The 18,673-nt window shown below is 42.2% G+C and overlaps 1 protein-coding gene across 1 annotated transcript in view; it reads left to right on the top strand.

Moving 5' to 3' along the window:
- The first annotated feature begins 269 nt into the window (after window positions 1–269).
- Window positions 270–18,673, top strand: part of TMBIM4 (transmembrane BAX inhibitor motif containing 4) — a 23,711-nt gene continuing 5,307 nt past the window's right edge. Inside the window, exons 1-5 of the mRNA XM_046682340.1 lie at window positions 270–460; window positions 10,461–10,569; window positions 11,586–11,691; window positions 14,816–14,849; window positions 17,380–17,497. Of these exons, the coding sequence (XP_046538296.1) occupies window positions 364–460; window positions 10,461–10,569; window positions 11,586–11,691; window positions 14,816–14,849; window positions 17,380–17,497 (464 nt within the window). The 5' untranslated portion in view covers window positions 270–363. The remainder of the gene's footprint in view (window positions 461–10,460; window positions 10,570–11,585; window positions 11,692–14,815; window positions 14,850–17,379; window positions 17,498–18,673) is intronic.

Consider the following 18,673-nt stretch of genomic DNA (forward strand, 5'->3'; position numbering starts at 1 on the left):
GGAATTGCAATTCTTTGATCCCAAATAAACCCTTTGCCTCTTCAACTGCCTTCTGTTTTTGTAGGTGGACACAGGTCAGAGGATTTCGAAACCTTGTCGAGGAAAATCTGAGAAAAGTTTCACTTCAGATGCGACCTCGAATGTAATTTTTCTTCCTCCCACCCTAACTGGAAGCAAGCAATCTTTTTCTCAGCCTAACTGGATTGTCCAGGCGACATCACATCGATTAGCTTGGGCTTCGCTCCGCCCCGGCGCTCCGCTGTTTCGGGCTGGAGCGCGGCATCCCGGAAGTGGGCTGAAGGCCTTTAGGCGTCGGCGTCGTCGACCTGGAGCAGCGGGCCGCCTGGGAGTCCCACTGCCGACATGGCCCCCCAAGACGCGCGCTACCCCTACTCCTCCATCGAGGACGACTTCAACTATGGCAGCTGCGTGGCCTCGGCCAGCGTGCACATCCGCATGGGTAGGTGGCGGCTCCCCGGCGCCCCTCGCCCCTCGCGGCCCTGCTGCGCAGTCGGCCCGGGGAGGCGGATTTCCGGGTTCTCGCGCCCGCGCGCCCCGGCCCGCTCGGAGGGCGAGCGGGGTGCGGGGGTTCCGGGGCAGAGCCCTTCCGGCCTCCGCTGCCCGCGGGGCTCCGGGGACGCAGGCTCTGCCGGAGCGGCGCCCCGAGGGCGGGGGTCTCCCAGCCGGGCGCCCGAACGGCAGCCTCCCGCTGGAACCCTGTCTTCTTCGGTTACACGGCCACCCCGGAGAACTTCGGCCGCCTTCGCTTGGCAGCTTTCAGTTAAAAGAAACTAGGGGTTGCTTTTTTGGTGAAATAGGTTTATTGGGCGACCGTGGTGACGTCCGCCCGAATGTCGGCGTCCCCGCTGCGTGGCTTCGGTTTCGGTTTGGGGACCGCCTGTCTCGGGTCTGTCTGCGTGTCCTTGCGGGACTGTAGGACGGTGGGCGCGGGGGCCTGTGTCCCCCGCGGGGCCTGGAAGGCAGCGTGTGTCCGAGCGTTCCCGGGGCGCCGCGGGCCTCCCAGGTGGATCAGGATGCCTGCTTGGTTTCAAGTTGCTGTGCAACCTCCAGTGGGCAGAAGTTATTATGAATTTGAAATGCCCAGCTTCCCGTAGGGGGGATTCATCATCCGCTCTGGTTCAGCCAGTGGGTCACAGAAGCGTCCCCCGGTGTTCTTCCTGTCTGGGCACCTGGAACTTGTTCTGGAAAAGGAGCTGTGAAGCTCTGATAAACTAGTGATCTCTATCCCTACCATCTCTATTTCTGGAATCGAATTTTGGGATTATTTTGGCAAGTGAGCTCAGTTTTTTTAATTAAAAATTTTGATTTTTGGTGAGATACAGATAGCGTGAAGAATGTGCCACTGGAACTATTTTTGAGTGTACAGCTCAGTCGTGTTAAGTGTATTCGCGTTGTTGTGCAACCGCCCTCCAGAACTTGTCCTTCTACAAGACTGAAACTGCATCCATCGAACAGCTCTTCATTTTTCGCCTCCCCCCAGCCCCTGACAACTGCCGTTCTGGTTTCTGTTTTGTGAATTTGGCCACTCTGGATGCCTTGTATAAGTGGAATCGTACAGTATTTGTCTTTTTGAGGCTGACTTTTTTCCATTAGCGTGTTTTCAGAGTGCATCCGTTATGTAGCATGTATCAGAATTTTCCTCCATTTTAAGGCTGGATAATATTCCATTGTAGGTATAGACCACATTTTGTTTTATCTATTCATCTGTTGGTGGACGCTTCAGTTGCTTCCACCTCCTTGTGAATAATGCTGCTATAAACATAGGTGTACAGGCATCTCTTCGTGACTCTGCTTTCAGCTTTTTTGGATCTATACCCAAAAGTGGAATTGCTAGATCATGTGTGTTTTAGTGAGAAACCTCATTTTTCCTCTCCTGAGTAGTTCTTCCTCCTGTGTTTGTCCTGTGCTACTTACACAGAGCGCAACTTCTGGTCACCAAAAGCATGGGGGTGTTTCCCCACACCAAGCAATTCTCCACACCGCCAGCTGGGTGTTCTACAATTTGACTCAATTCTGACACGATCTAGTATGAGATGGTGTCAGATCCCACAAGTTAAGGGCTCAGTCCCACAAGACTGCCCCCCTCCACTTGAGGTTGGAGTTGCAAGTAGCAGGTCCCCAGGTTCCCCACAGCTTCTGTCAGACTGGGCTACAAATTGGAGGTTCCCAGAACCCCCTTATTAGGTTTGATTAATTTGCTAGAGTGACTCACAGAACTCGGGGAAACACTTACATTGACCAGTTTATTAAAGGATGTGATAAAGGCTGCAGACGAACAGCCAGATGAGGAGATAAACAGGATGAGGGCTCAGAGGGTCCCAAGCCTGTTGTATTGGGGTGCATCACTCTCCCAGTATGTGGATGTGTTCACCAACCTGGGAGCTCCGCAAAGCCTGTACTGTTGGGATTTATGGAGGCTTCCTCATATAGGCATCGTCAATTATCAACTCCATTTCTAGCCTCTCTCCCTTCTCAAGAGAATGGGAGGCAGGGCTGAAAATCCCGAGCTTCGAATCATGGCGAGGTCTTCCAGCCTTCATGCAGGAGGCCACCTAGAGTCACCTCATTAGAACAAAAGACACTCCTATGGCTCAGGAAATTACAAGGGTTTCAGGAGCTCTGTGCCAGGAACTGGGGACAGAGACCAGGGTATATTTTCTGTTATCTCACAATGTGGTAATTGTGTTTGTAATTTTTTTGAGGAACCAGCATACTGTTTTACGTAATGGCTGCACCATTTTATATTCACACCAACCTTACACAAGAGTCCCAGTTTCTTACATCATCACCAATGCTTGTTTTTTCCCTGGAAGTTGCCATCCAAATGAGTGTGAAGTAATATCTTATGGTGGTTTTGATTTGCATTCCCTAATAATTAGTGACCTTGGGCATGCTTTCATATACTTATGGGCCATTTGTAGATCTTTGGAGAAATGTTATTCAAGTACTTTGCCCATTTTTTAAAATGGACTTTATTTTTTAAAGCAGTTTTAGGCTCACAGCAAACTGAGTGGAAAGTACAGAGAGTTCCCATATAGCTCTGCCCCTACACACACAGCCTCCCCTACTATCAACATGGTGCACCAGAGTGGGACATTTGTTACAATCCATGATCCTAAATTGACACCTCATTATCACCCAAAGTCCATAGTTTATATTAGCTTTCATTTCCTGGTATTGTACATTCTATGCGTTTTGACAAATGTATGATGACAGATCCACCGTTATAACATCATACAGAATAGTTTCAGTGCCTTAAAAATCCTCTGTGCTCCACCTCTTCATCTCTCCCTCCCACCAACCCCTGGCAGCCACTGATCTTTTTACTGTCTCCGAGTTTTGCCTTTTCCAGAGTGTCATATAGTTGGAATGATACAGTATGTAGCCTTTTCAGATTGACTCCTTTCACATAGTAATATGCATTTAACATTCTTTGTGATGCTATTGTAAGTGGAGTTTTTTCTTAATTTCCTTTTCCTTTCCAGCTTGCTCATTGTTAGCGTATAAAAATTCAACTGAGTTTTGCATGTTGGTTTTGTATCTTGCAACTTTGTTGAATTCATTTATTAGTTCTAACAGCTTATGAAATCTCTAGGGTTTCTACATGTAAGATCATGTGCGTGAACAGAGGTAATTGTGCTTCTTTCTTTCCAGTTTGGATGCCTCTTACTACTTTTTCTTGCCCAGTTACTCTGCCTGGGACTTTTCTATTGAACAGAAGTGGCAAAAGCAGGCAATCCTGTCTTGTTCCTGATCTTAGAGGAAAAGCTTTCAGGTTTTTACTGTTGACTATGATGTTAGCTGTGGGGTTGTCATATATGGCTTTTGTTATGTTGAGTTAGTTTCCTTCTCTTCCTATCTTATTGAGTCTTTTTATCCTGAACAGTTGTTGAATTCTGGCAAATGCTTTTTCTGCATCAAGTGAGATGATCATGTGCTCTTTTCCCCCCATCACTCTGTTAAAATGGTGTGTTACATTGATTGATTTTTGTGTGTTGAACTATCCTTGCATTCCAGGAATAAATCCCACTTGGTTGCTAATTCTTTTAATCTGCTGTTGAATTATGCCTGCTAGTCTTTTTGCTGAGGATTTTTGCATCAGTATTGATCAACGATATTGATCTGTAGTTTTCTTTTCTTGTGGTGTCTTTGGCTTTGGTATTGGAGTAACGCTGGTTCGTAGAATGAGTTTGGAAGTATTCCCTCTTCTTTGGTTTTTTATAAGAGTTTGAGGAGGATTGGTGTTAAAGCTCAGCTTTTTATTATATGTTTTTTAAACCAGTGAGGCATTCTCTGATTACATCCATCTACAGCATGGACGGTGATGATGTGGTGTGTTAACGTAATTGAGAACTGGTGCTGCAAGTACTGGGGGTGGTTTAGAACTCCTGGCTGTCTCGTGGCTGTCAGATGAGAAGGAAGTTCTCTGCTGATCCCAGAAGTGATAAAGAAAGAGAATGAGTCCCTTCAGGGAGGGGCAGGGAGAGAAAATGGCAGCCACTGCAGGACATTAAGTTTCTGTGGAGATGGTATTGGGTGTGTGAACAGAAGGCATTTATTAGAGAGATCTTGAGTCAGGGTACTGCCATTAAGGAAACATTTGGATCATTAATATACATTTAATGAAAAAAATGCTTTATTTTTAAAGCCATCCCTTTTTACTGCATGTAAAGGTAGTGAGAAATAAAGTTTTGGAAGTCACAGTTGCTGTCCTTAAGGCATTAGGTAGGTTGGCCTGTAGCCAAACTAATCTGTGATAGCAGGTCGATTAAATCCTCAAGTGCCAGGTCTGGAGGGAGTGTAGGGAAGGAAGTGAGAGTGTGTGAACTGGGATAATCTAGGAAAGCTTCACGGAGGAAGCGGAATCCCAATGGAGAGCTGGGTTTGGACATATGAGTGCTAAACAAATTTTGTAATAACAACATTATAATTTTCCTTGGAATTACAATCCCTAACATAATATATACATATGTTTTTCAGAAAACCTAAGTTTCAAAACACTTATCTAAAACAGCACAGTTGTTTGCAGTGAGGCTGGGGGGCCTAGAAACCAGGCTTCATAATCCCCAGATGAGTGCTCTGTCCACCTGTCTTGGATATAGTTCCTTAAGAACAGCTCCTATGAGTTCATTTCCTCTTGAAGACTCTGGAACTAAAGAGACAAATTATCTGTACCTATACATCCAATGTTAGGACAGGCATAATTTGGTGGGTATTTTTGCCAATAAAATTCTTCAGAAAGCTTTGTGGGTCTCCTGTGATTCGGTACATAGTTGTGTATTTTTAGTTGGGGGTCTTTCTAGTTGTGGCATGTGGGACGCTGCCTCAGCGTGACTTGATGAGCCGTGCCATGTCTGCGCCCGGGATTCGAACTGACGAGACCCTGGGCCGCTGAAGCAGAGTGCACGAACTTAACCACTAGGCCCAGGGCCGGCCCCTCCCATGATTCTTATTAGCTAAAAGCCACACCCGAAAATATCTTAGAGTGAGTTTGGCTGAGACTGCTGAGGGACAATCCTCAAGCTTCCCAGAAGCCCTATTGTTTAAATGGTTTTTCTGAGGTACAATGTTGGATATTTGTGAGGTTTTAACAAAGGGTTTTAAAATCGCATCCTCTGTCTCTCCTCTTGCATTTTGGTATAAGCAGCAAGAAGCCAGCAAGTACCTTCAATGCTTTGTTTGGAAATCACCTTAGTTTGATCACCCACTTCATTAGGCACATTTTTCTACTTTCCGTGTTCCCACAGGTGACAGTGTTGCTACATTTTTTGTCGGTTCATAACAGGGATTCTCTTCCCTGCAGTTTCGTAAGGTTTTCCTCACTTTCCTTTCAGCCCTGACCCGCAGCCTCCTCAAAGGCTTCATCCTTCTACAAACAGTTTCTTTAAGGCTTTTTGAGCTTTCACCTCAAGGAACTGCCAACTTCTACTCACTGAGTGATTCCAAAACTCTTGTATATTTTAGGTTTTTGGTATGGCAGCACCCCATTTCCACATACCAAAAGCTCTGTTAGTTCTCTGTTGTGTTAGCAAATCACCACAAAACTTAGTGGCTTGAGTAAACATTTATCATCGGTTTGTAAGAGTCAGGTGTCTGAGTGATTCCAGTTCAGGGTTTGTCATTGGCTGTGGTCAAGATGTTGGCTGGGGCTGTGGTCATCGGAAGGCCTGACCGGTGCTGAAGGACGTGCGTCCGAGAAGGCTCACTCATCATGAGTAGCAGAAGGCCTCAGTTGCTCCCTGGCTGTCGCCACCACATGGATCTTTCCATGGGGCTCCTGGCAGCGGCTTCTCCTGAAGCTGTCATTCTCAGTGGGGACAGTTTTGCCTCCGAGGGAGTGAAAATTGGCTCTTGAGGTAGAAGGCAGAAGAATCTCAGATACCGCAGTGGTTCGCAGCCTTCCAGAGAGCGGCTGTACATAACCAGATGGACGGTATGTCTGTGGCATTAAAGTTTGATTGAGAGGCTGTTAGGAAAGCAAGGTCCAGAAGGCTCTCCCTAGGTGGGCAGTGATGGAACAAAGCGTGAGGAACTGCCCTGCTGCGAGTGAACTAAGAAGGAGCAAGTAGGTGCCCTGTTGCCTTTTGTGGTTGTCGAGGTATAATTGACAGGCATTGCCTTTTGTGACTCAGTCTCAGAAATAACACACACTGTGACTTCTGCTTTATTTTTTTGATTAGAATTGAGTCACTTGAAGGGAGTGTCAGAGCATGTGGACGTATTTTAAACCGCCATTCCGTGTGAAGAAAGTGAAGGGCGTTCCAGGCAGAGGAGGCAGGAAGGGCAGAGGCCCCGAAGCAGGAAGGACTGGGCGTGGTTGGGGAACCGAGAGGCAGCCACTGTGGGGGAACAGAGTGAGGAAGAGGAGCAGTGGCGTGAGAGGAGGTTGGAAAGGTTCCGTACCACGCAGGGCCTTGGAGGCCCCGTAAAAGCTTTTAAATTTTATTCTAAGTATAAGGGAAGCCATTAAAAGAATGCAAGCAGAAAGCCACGTGATATGGTTCCTTTATGAAAAGATCACTGACAGCTGTGTGGAGAGTGGATTGGGACAGTAGGTGGCGCACAAGTGAGAGCAAGGAGACCAGTAGAAGGCTGCTCCCGTCCAGGCCAGAGATCATACCGACATTGACTAGGGGGGTGGCCGAGGAGCCCAAGGAGGTGCACGCGCTCTGCGTGGCAGGTGGAAGCTGCAGTAGTTGCTGCTGGAGGGGAGAAGGGCAGGGAACCGGAGAGCACTCCGAGGGTTTTGGCTTGGGGCTGTTGGTGCTGATTACTGATGAGAAGGCTGCACAGATGTGGGTAGAAATGAAGAGTTCCTGTTTTGGCCATGTTAAGTTTAAGTGGAAAGGGGAGAAATAGAAATAGAAAGGGGGAAGGTAGAAGGGGAGAAACCAGGATTCCAAAAAAATGGAAAGATATTACTGTTCGGCTTATGTTCTTTTCGTATCGGATCTTTTATTTTTCCCTGTGAGTATATCCTTTGCCACTTTTTATATTAGTTATTCAAAATGGGTGTCAAGTGTTGCTTTTTCTTGGGTTTTGGTTTAAGGTCCCATTTTTAAAGAGTATAGGAAAGTTGTGATCTAGAATATCTGTGTAAGGATTATTTTTGTGATGAATCTATTGGCTTAGCCAGGTTTCTTTAAAATTTTTTCTATTATAAAAGTAGTGTTTATTGGTGATATATAAAAAAACACAGATTAGCAAAGAACTGAACATGAAACTCATCCTCAGTCATACTGCATGGAGAAAACCATTGTTGACACCTTGGTGTATGTCTGTTCTTCCAGTCTTTTTTTATGTACGCACTGGGGCATACATGCATATACAAATAAACATTAAACACGTGTTTTGAACTGTAGGACACTTCTGTGAAATGATAAGGATTAACGTTAACTTTCACTCTTGAGAATATATATTAAATGGAATAGATTTGAGTTACATGAGGTATGTAATAGCGTATCAAAAGTAAAGAATATGAGTTTTTTGCAGTCCAGAAAATCCCTTGGGGGAATACGGTTTGACCTTTGGTTTAGGAATTAGATTCACAGAAAGATAGCCCAAAGAAGAGTGCCCATGGCAGTAATATATTCTTTTGTCTGCTTTTGTGGAAAAAGTGGACATGACCTCCCAAAGCATGCAGACATCAGGGCCTTTCTTTCTTTCTTTTTTTGGTGAGGAAGAGTGGCCCTGAGCTAACATCTCTGCCAGTCTTCCTCTACTTTGTATGTGGGACGCCTGTCACAGCATAGCTTGATGAGCGGTGTGTAGGTCTGTGCCTGGGATCTGAACCCACGAGTCCCAGGCCACCGAAGCGGAGTGCGCAAACTTAACTACTGAGCCACCGGGCTGGCCCCATCAGGGCCTTTTAAGAAAGTAAGTTGTAGATCTGTTGTGGAGATTAGCACGGTTTATCTCCTTTTTGTTCCAGATGTATTCCTACACCTAGGCCAAAATATAGCTGATACTCACTGTTACGTGAGTCATTGGTTAATTAAACTGTGTGTTGAGGAAAACCTGTTTAAGACATTAGGAAAACCTCACTGTATATTTTGGAAAGGGTGCCAGAGGAAATATTGATTAAGATTTAATTTGGGGGCATTTTAAGGATTAAGTCTTTAGTGTTTATGAAGATCCTCCTACTCTTGTAAAATATTTCTTTGTTACTTGGTATTTGGCTGACATGCCATCAGAGCACTTGCTCCTTCCTTGGGAAGCCAGGTCCTCAGTAGGCCTGGTCTCAGAAGGAGCATTTGTCATCACATGTTGCCCTGAGAGGCAGGAGACAATCTCACATCTTCCTCTGCTGGGCACCTGCCTGAGCACAGCGCTCTACAGAAGTTATGTGGCTCCATTGTTGCTTCAGAATCATACCTTTTCTCTCCCGGACTGGCAAAATACACCTTTCATTAATTCAATGTAAACTTATTTAAAAGTAAATAAGATTCAGTGAGTATTTATTCCGTGCCATCCACTTGGCTGGGTGCTGGGGTGGGAGAATGACTGAGACGTGCCCTGTTACAGGGAGCTTTTCAGTCTACAGTCTCCTGGGAGTGAAGGACAAGTAGTTAATAGTTAGAGAGGAAAGCGACGTGGAGTGTGTTCAGGGTCCCTTGGGCATACGAGGAGGAACATTTAATTCAGACTGGGGAGCTGAGAAAGGCTGAATCTCGAAGGACTGTTAGCAGTCGGCTAAGGGAGTGGGGAGGGTGGTGCTGGCATCGCGTATACATGGAGGAGGTGCGACTGTTGCTGTCTTCTTTCTGAAGCTGGTGTGAGCTCGGTGGCCACTGTATTACTTATATCATCTATGCATCAGAAGACTTTAATGAGTGTTATTTAATCATTAAGCCTTGGAGTCGACTTAGAGATGTTGATAATAAAATATTCTGAAAGGGAGAGTTTCTTATTGTATAAAAACCAGAGGCAGGGGGCCGGCCTCGTGGCCGAGTGGTTAAGTTCAGGCTCCGTTTCAGTGGTCCCGGGTTTCACCGGTTCGAATCCTGGGTGTGGACATGGCACTGCTCGTCAGGCCACGTTGAGGTGGCGTCCCACATGCCGCAGCTAGAAGGACCCACAACTAAAAATACACAACTAGGTACAGGGGGGCTTTGGGAGAAAAAGGAAAAATAAAATCTTAAAAAAAAAAAAAACCAGAGGCAGAGGTACTAAAAATGAAAAGTAAAAATAGGTGAGAGAAAATAAATTTGTATATTATTTGCCTTTTAAGGATGTTTCATTTTGGGGCAACATTTCTGCTGCTTAGAAATTAAGATTTCTTTTTTCAATTTATATCCAGCCATAAGCTTTCTGTTCTTGCTTTTCAGTTTCAAGATAGATTTGTTCTTTAAAAATGTCCCATTTTGGGCTGGCCTGGTGGTGCAGCGGTTAAGTGCCTACGTTCCGCTTTGGTGGCCTGGGTTTCGCCAGTTTGGATTCAGGGTGCGTACATGGCACCGCTTGGCAAGCCATGCTGTGGTAGGCATCCCACGTATAAAGTAGAGGAAGATGGGCGCGGATCTTAGCTCAGGGCCAGTCTTCCTCAGCAAAAAGAGGAGGATTAGCAGCAGTTAGCTCAGGGCTAATCTTCCGGGGAAAAAAAGTCACAGTTTTAAACTTTTGCTTTGTTGTATGCTGCTGTGTACAAATAAGCATTTAATATTTTCATTTTATTTTGATGAAAACATTTGCCTTCCACCCCATTAACAGTTTTTTTTATGCTCATACTTTTGGGAGGGTAGTTATCACTTAGAATTTTTTATTCCTTTAGAAGTGTTTTCTTTTTTTTTTTTAGTTTTAGTTACAGATTATGTGAATTAAGAATTAAAATGTAGAAAGAATACATATAAAAATGTAATGTTTCTAAGAAGAAATTTGATCTCGCTGTTCTATGATAAATGCTTAAGAAAATAGTCACGTGTCATTGTTTTCTCTTTCAGCCTTTCTAAGAAAGGTCTACACCATCCTTTCTCTGCAAGTTCTCCTAACTACAGTGACGTCTGCACTTTTCTTGTACTTTGAATCTATACGGACATTTGTACATGAAAGGTAAGGTAATGCAATGATTCTGAATCATTTTCAGCCACTGCATATGATCAAAAGGGCATACCATAAACAAAGTTCATTTTTTCTGTTAACGTTTGAGGTTAGAATGTAAAAAAAGTTCATTATTAGCTTCTATAAATAAGGTTAGTTTTGTTTTGATAAGGAAACTGTACTACAACATGGTATTTACTTCTGCACTGTATAGCTTACGGTTTCATTGGGCTAAATCCTCATCTCCTGGAGTAGCATTAAGGATTTTTACTTTATGTGGGTTTTTTTGTCTTATTTTTTTGCTTTTATTAGACTTATGCCCTGTCCCCAAAGCCTAAGACAGTGCTTGAAAAATAAAGGTGCTTAGAAAATGTGTGTTTAATTTATGTCAGTATTGGCTCCTAAGTAGGATAATTTCACCCAGGAGTTTTCAGACGAGCCCCGTATGATTCAGCCCTAATTTGTTTAAGATCTCACCTCCAGAGTGATGATTTCCATGGCTAGAAGTGGTGTAGATTCTTTATATTGAAGGAAAGGAGAAATAAAGACTGAATACTTGCTTAGAAGGAGACAATTTCTGTCCTCCTTCCCCTCTGAAAGGGGGGCTTCACTCTCTTAGTTTCCTATTTGGGGTGAAGTTCTTTAAATTACAGCTATGTAGTAAATACCCTAAAAAAGTAGTTAGGTATAAAATTTATTATTTAATAACTTTTCTTTATTGTGTTTTAGTTAAAAAAAAACAGTATGCTAATTGCAAAAATTCCTCAAATATGCTAGAAGTTCATGCAGTAAAAGGAAAAGTCTACCCCCTCACTGGGGGCTCTTTTCTTTCTGCTGCTCCTCCCGTAGCACACTCCGCACCTTCCCAGATGGGAAAATAATTGCTTTTGACAGTTTGGTGTGAATCCTCCCAGATGTTTTTTCCTGTACTTTCACAAACACATAAAATAGACAAATTTTATTAAATTGGATAAAACTATCTATGCTATTTTTTATCTTGAAAATGCATTTAATTTTATGTCTTTCAGTCCTGTCTTAATTTTGGTGCTTTCCCTTGGATCCTTCGGTGTGCTTCTGGCATTGACTTTGCACAGACATAAGCATCCGCTTAACCTGTACCTGCTTTCTGGATTTGTGAGTACTTCACAGTATCTGTCCCTTTAACATTTATTCCTGAGTTTTAAATTTACTTCATTAAATGCATATACATAATAACAGTAGCAGAACAAAATTGAGTTTTTAAAAAACCCAAATATTTTAGGGAATTACTTGTAATTTTCTAGTCTTTTAGAATTTTTACCATCCATCAATTTCCTTGTTTTTCCTGTCAGTATTATGATATAGTGGAAAAATAATGAATTGGAATCGCATAACGTGGCTTTGCCACTCTCTGATTATGTGACATTTGGCAGGGCATTTTACCTGTCTCTACCCAAGTTTTCTCACTTGTAAAAGGAAAATATTAAAGTAGATTATCCCTCTGATGTTTTTGACCCATAATGTTCTGTAATTTTCTTGGGAAAAAGGAGGTGGCCTTGATCTTGTGGCCTTAATTTCATAGACCTTAACTTCAAATCTTTCTGATTAACTCTGTTATTTTTATCATATCACTCTGTTCTTTTAAAGGAGCACTTTGCTCTGTTGATATGCTCCACTAAGTTGTTTCAAAATCGTAGTTGGGACAACTCAGCCTTAAGTCATGTTTGTTGAGATATTAATGAAAATTAAACGCAACTACTACCTAAAAATTCAGTCTTAGAATATGACCAGAGGAGTTGCTAAGGCTCAGGTTGCTTATTTGAAAAATTATTTTTTCTGTTCTCATATCTAATATGACTTTGGGTTCTGACCTCAACATTTACTTCAAAACATTGCAAACTAATATTAAGGATATTTATCGTCAAACAACAGTGAAAATCTCTTTATCAGATTAAAGTGCTTTCAACTAAAGGAAGTCTGTGAATTCTGATAGCAAGTTTATGTTAATAAGATGAAAGAAAAGCTCATGACTTTGGAGCTTCTAAGAAAGGTTATTCATTTAAATCTTAGGCTCTTTTGTTTGCCAGGGATCAATACCCTAACCCAAGTTATCTCAGGTAGCAGGGAGTTTATTTTAAGCTTATAGGAGCTTGGGCACCCACCAACCCAAACCCACCAGGCCTCAAGAAGAAAAGGAACTAGAGGAAGTTTCTAGAAATAATGCTGTTGTAGGGGGTTCAACAGCAAGCGTTTGGGGTCTTCTCTCCCTTCTTCCATTACATCTCTTCTCTACCGTACATCTGTCCTTACACATAGTTTTTTCCTTTGCTGTCTTTGGTTTTTATATTGTCCATTGTGGGTCCTCATATGGTTAATTAACCTTTTAGCTTTAGCTCCTGCCGCCATTGCTTCATTCTCTGAGTTTAGATTCCTAAGTGAGAAAGAATCTGATTGGCACAGCTTATTATTGGCATGGGTCACATTGTAGATTGTTAGCCAGTATATGGGTTGGCAGCCTTTGGGTTAGATGCCAACTCCCGTCTCAGTCAGCTGTGTCCTAGGAGAGAGGGAGGAAGTACAAAAAGAAACAGCATCATAGAGTTCCTGTTCAGCTCTACACGGAGCCAGCCTCCTTTCAAAGACCGTGATTGATTTCTGTCTGGGAAAAGGGCATGGACCACCTTTGGTCCAGCAGAAAGAGGACTCACTGGAAAAGCATCACCCAAACGCTTAAGGGCAGGTGATCATTTAACTGCTGCAGCTGTTGAACATGTCCTTAGCTAGAATGGCCTAACAAATAAGGAAGCGTGTAAAATACACTTCAGATCTCAGAGACCTCTGATACTCGGTGATTTTGTCCTGCTCCCCCTAAATAGGAAAGGAGATGGATCTTATGTCGCCTTAGAAGGCGTGTGTCTGTGTGTGTATAGACACACATTTTAAAAGGGGCATTATTTGGGGGCAGTGGTGTGTTTTCCTAGTCCAGTCTTTTCTCCTGTTTACACTGTCCTGTTTCCTTCAGATACTTGAGTATGGGGTAGGATTTCTTACCTAAATCATGTCACAAATATCAAGAATGTAGTATAATGATAGTGCCCAGAAAAAATATTTCTGTCATCTTTTGCCACCACTTCTCTGACCCTACCCAACAACGTTATAACAAAATGTGGCAGTGGCTTCATTGCCTCCACATTTGTATACAAGTTCTCATACCATTTTTGCTGTGGTTCTGATGGTTTCTTGATTTCGGGGAGGGGAGGGTCTGGGGAGTGCTGCTACTCGGACTGTGATTACACAGCCACTGTTCTTAATTTGGCTTTGCCTTTATGATCTGGTCTGTCAGATGGTTGATAAAATCTAACTAGAGTAAGCATATAAAACAAGAAAAGATATGTCACTAAGGGGAAAGAACTAGAGGGTAAAGCTCAACATCCCTGAATCTTTCATTTAGGATGGGAGTTCAGCTACTTGTGGCATGACCTAAACAAGGACAAAATAACAGTGGCTTAAACAAGGTGGTTTACTTCTCATTTGTGTGACACTCGAATGACTGTGGGCCCAGGCACCTGGTTTGGTTCAGGCACTGCTCAAGTGCTGCACGGTGTAACGTAGCTCACCGCTGTGTCCACATTCTATCCTGTTATTTTTAAAAAATGAGAAGAGAAAGGGGAGAGCAAACCTTGTTGCTTTTAGAAGTTGCACACTTCTCTACTCACATGCAGTCAGCCAGAACAGAGTCCTGTGACCGGATCTAGCTGCAAGGGAGGCTTAAAAATGTAATGTTTAGTCTGTTTAATGTATCCAGGTAAAAATTCTGTTACTAGAGAAGAGAGAATGAATCTTAGGAGACAGTTTCAAGACTTTCCCACACCAAAGTACTACCTAAATATTCTATTTTTCTATGTTTGTTTGTGTGAGATATTGGGGTTTTTGTAAATGTGCACATGATTTGCAATTTTGCTTTTATTTGCATTACAGAGAGTGAGAAAAATAGAATTTTCTATGTTATTTCTATAATCTTCCTGTTACAGGTAGGAAAAGTCCAGTGAATTTAAGGAGTGATGGGATCACAATTAGAATCTAAATATTCTGAATACGTTGAGGTCTCATTTTCGCTATGGTGGGCTTATTATCTGTCGCACATTGTTCACAAGGCAGCTCTGAAGTTAAAGTGAGATCCTGTGCATGGAGTCACATTGAACTCCCAGAAATTAGAGCGTGTGCATGACATAGGGTACATTTTATGTATGTTTGTGTAATTTCAGTTTCTTTCTCGTAGACTCTGTTGGAAGCTCTGACTGTGGCCTTTGTTGGTAAGCCATTATTGTACTTCTCTATGTTACAGTAACTTTTTTTTAACTTGAGATTATGATAGTTTACAACCTTGTGAAATTTCAGTTGTACATTATTCTTTGTCAGTCGTGTTGTAGGTGCACCACTTCACCCTTTGTGCCCGCCCCCCCCCCCCCCCCCATTCCCCCCATTCCCCTGGTAGCCGCTAATCTCTTCTCTTTGTGTATATGTTTAACTTCCACATGTGAGTGGAGTCATACAGAGATTGTCTTTCTCTGTCTGGCTTATTTCGCTTAACATAATACCCTCAAGGTCCATCCATGTTGTTGTGAATGGGACGATTTTGTCCTTTTTTATAGCTGAGTAGTATTCCATTGTATATATATATATACCATATCTTCTTTATCCAGCATCAGTTGATGGGCACTTAGGTTGCTTCCACGTCTTGGCTATTGTGAATAATGCTGCAATGAACATAGGGGTGCATGGGACTTTTGGAATTGCTGATTTCAAGTTCTTTGGATAGACACCCAGTAGTGGGATGGCTGGGTCATATGGTATTTCTATTTTTAATTTTTTGAGAAATCTCCATGCTGTTACAGTAACTGTTTAATGTGGGAAAATCTTTTGGGTAAAAAGGTGTTTGGGGCTAACGCTTAACATCATGGAATGTCGTATTTCAAAAGTATGGCATAGGGTGAAGATGTCCTAAAATAGAAGCAAAAATTAAATGTTTGTATTCACGTAGTTTAGCTGAGCTTAGAGGCAGTGGAAGGAATTAGGAAAGCAATAAGAATGGAGAACAGTATTCATGTGCATGTATCCATTTATAAAAATAAGACAACCGTGGGTAGTCTTTTTCCTAATTTAAAGGGATCTTAGAGGAACCAGAAACACAGGTTTTGAGCCATGTGTGTTCATCACATGGGCTTAGCCTCTGAATTGCCTGCACTGAACTGTGCTGTATGGTTGTATCCTCGGATTTTGTCAAATGGCGCCTCAAGAAACAGTGGTAATTTCTGTTTTGCATTTGGTGTTAAATATGTGTTTGAAAGGGAGTGTCTGTTATAATTACTTGAGGTACCCTATGTAATGCCTCAAGTAAAAAATGTCATGATTTGTTAACAACAGAAATTCCACTTGTCTCAAAATGATTGACCTGGTGTACCAAAAAAGTCAGAATTAACTATTACTTTCAACAACAGTAAATTGTTAATCCTTTTGGTTAATGTATTTATCTCTCCCTATTTTGTCATTACTGTTTTTAACCTTTCTACGCCAGTTTTATTCAATCTGTATATTGTTTGTATCTTCCTTTTATAAAAGAATCAGAATATAAGCAAATAATAATAAATAACTACTAAAATAAATAGGATTGAAGTTTATCAACATAGAAAGGAAGTATTAATATTTACTTATTATTAGTGTTATTATCTATTAATGTTACTTTCTGTAAACCTTATTATCAAGTCTGTCTCTGGCCTCCCCTGCTCCTACCATTTATAAGGGGCACGAGAGAGATTTATTTCAGTGTTATTGGAATTGGGGCCAGAAATTCATAGATGGGCTAATCTGAGAACATCATTTTCTTCATTAATTACAATATTCTTTTCCTAATCATATACTGAAATTACTGACAAGAAGCAAGTATTTTCATGTTTTATCTTTTCTGTGGTCACCTTCCTAATCTTATAATGGCATAAATAGAGAAATTCCAATAATGTAGCATTTAGGAATAGAAAGAACTTGGATAATTAATGCTGAAAGATTAAAAATTGGTTAAATGGTTTTGGGTTCAAAGCACTTAACTTGCTTTAAAGAGGTTATAATTTAGCATTCTGTTAAAATGTTAAGCAGTTGTTTTACAGGAGTCCATCCAGTCCATCCAGATGGTCCTTCTAAAATTACAAAGGGGAATTTGGTATATATTCGGTAAACCACCAGTAATGTCCTCCAGGGTCCTGTAGATGTGGGTCGGAAGCAGTTAGTGGTTCATTTCTGCTCTCTGCAGGGTCAGTGAATGGCGGGTGAGCCCAAACAGCCCTAGTATTCTTCTTGCCCAGTTTTTTTGATTTGGGCTGATGAACTGGGTGTGTAGTTACCCAAGTGATTGCTAGAGTCGCTGCTGTCCGGAATTCCCAGCCAGCTGCAGGACGCAGAGTCATCCCTGTTGGTGTTGCAGTTATAGTGGACAATTGCCACAGATGGTCAGAGACTGCGGCTGGGACGGGGATGGGTGAGAAGCATTCCCCCGTGTCCCAGAACTCCTAACTGGCTAGCTGTGTCCTCTCTCGCCATCATTTCTTTAACGTCCTCATGATATGACCTCCCTATTTTGTATGAGTGAATATTTTGGAGCCTGTTTATTGCATTAGGGGTGTGGTTTTACTGTACCAATATTCAAGAGTGAATAAGGCATCTTTTCATAATTATTTTTATTGGCAAGTAGTACAGGAGAAAATAAAGCATTTCTGTTAAAAGCCAGAAAAAAGCTGTTTTATAATGAGTATGTTTATATGCGTTTTTAATCAGTGTTTTGTCATTTTACAGTTACTTTCTATGATGTATATATTGTTCTGCAAGCTTTCGTACTGACTACCGCGGTATTTCTTGGTTTGACTGTATACACTCTACAATCTAAGAGAGATTTCAGCAAATTTGGAGCGGGGTAAGTTATATATTCCTGGCTATGATAGATAGATACCTTTAATATTATAGGTGGTTTTGAGAGAAGTGCCACACTGTTAGCTTTGGATACTGTCTTTTAAAATGAGGGGTAATGAGAGGTCATCTTTTTGAGTATTAGGGCCAAAGCCTATGGTCCCAGAGCATAGAAAGAGGTGGAAAGTGGCTTCGAGTCATTTGCTTCCCCTCTACACTGAAGGGCAAGTGCATGTCTTTTCAGAGTGGCTAGGACTGTGTGCTTTATGAATGGTATGGAATTTACCTAAATTATTTAGGTCTCTGCCTTAACATAAATGTTACCAAGACCATCCACATTTTTGTGGCAAAAACAAGGTAACTGTGGGACCAGCCTGGTGGCGCAGCGGTAAAGTTTGTGCACTCTGCTTCGTGGCCTGGGGTTCGCTGGTTCCGATCCCAGGTGCAGACCTAGCATTGCTTGTCAAGCCATGCTGTGGCAGGTGTCCCACATACGGAGTAGAGGAAGATGGGTGTGGAGATTAGCTCAGAGCCAATCTTCCTCAGCAAAAGGAGGATTGGCAGCAGATGTTAGCTCAGGACTAATCTTCCTAAAAAAAATAAATAAATAAAATAAGGTAATTGACCCAGGTGTTGGAGATGTCTGCATGAACTTTAAAAACTTTTTGGTCCATGTAAATTAACCTGTATCTTTTTTCAAACTAATAAATATATGGAATCATCCTTTTTATATTTGGATAATGGTACTGTGTTGCCCTCACCTGTTGAGAATGTATAGACTCTTTTCTAAGCTCACAATGGCTTTCTGTTGGCACATAATCACCCAACCATTTTCTGTTCTTTTTCCTGTTACAACACTGAAAATTTATAGAAGTCTACTCTTGCAAAACTTTCTTCCCTCCCCTTTTTTTCCCCCTGGTAATCCAGATTACCAGAAATCTCTATTGGGATAAAATATAGTTGGTCAGCCAACATGGACAATTGTGCAAGATGCTGAAATAGTTGTATTAGAATGGAGATTGATTGAGGGAGAGGCAACACTGTTTCTCATTTCCTTGTGTGTGTGCGTGGGGGATGTTTCATACATGTTTGTGTGTGAGATGTGCTGGAAGATTTGCTCTCGCTTCTCTTTTCCATCCCAGTCTCCAACTGTGCTCCTCCCCACCCGTCCTAGCACGCTCTC

The sequence above is a fragment of the Equus quagga genome, chromosome 1 (genome assembly GCF_021613505.1).
Source record: "Equus quagga isolate Etosha38 chromosome 1, UCLA_HA_Equagga_1.0, whole genome shotgun sequence".
Taxonomy (NCBI): domain Eukaryota; kingdom Metazoa; phylum Chordata; class Mammalia; order Perissodactyla; family Equidae; genus Equus; species Equus quagga.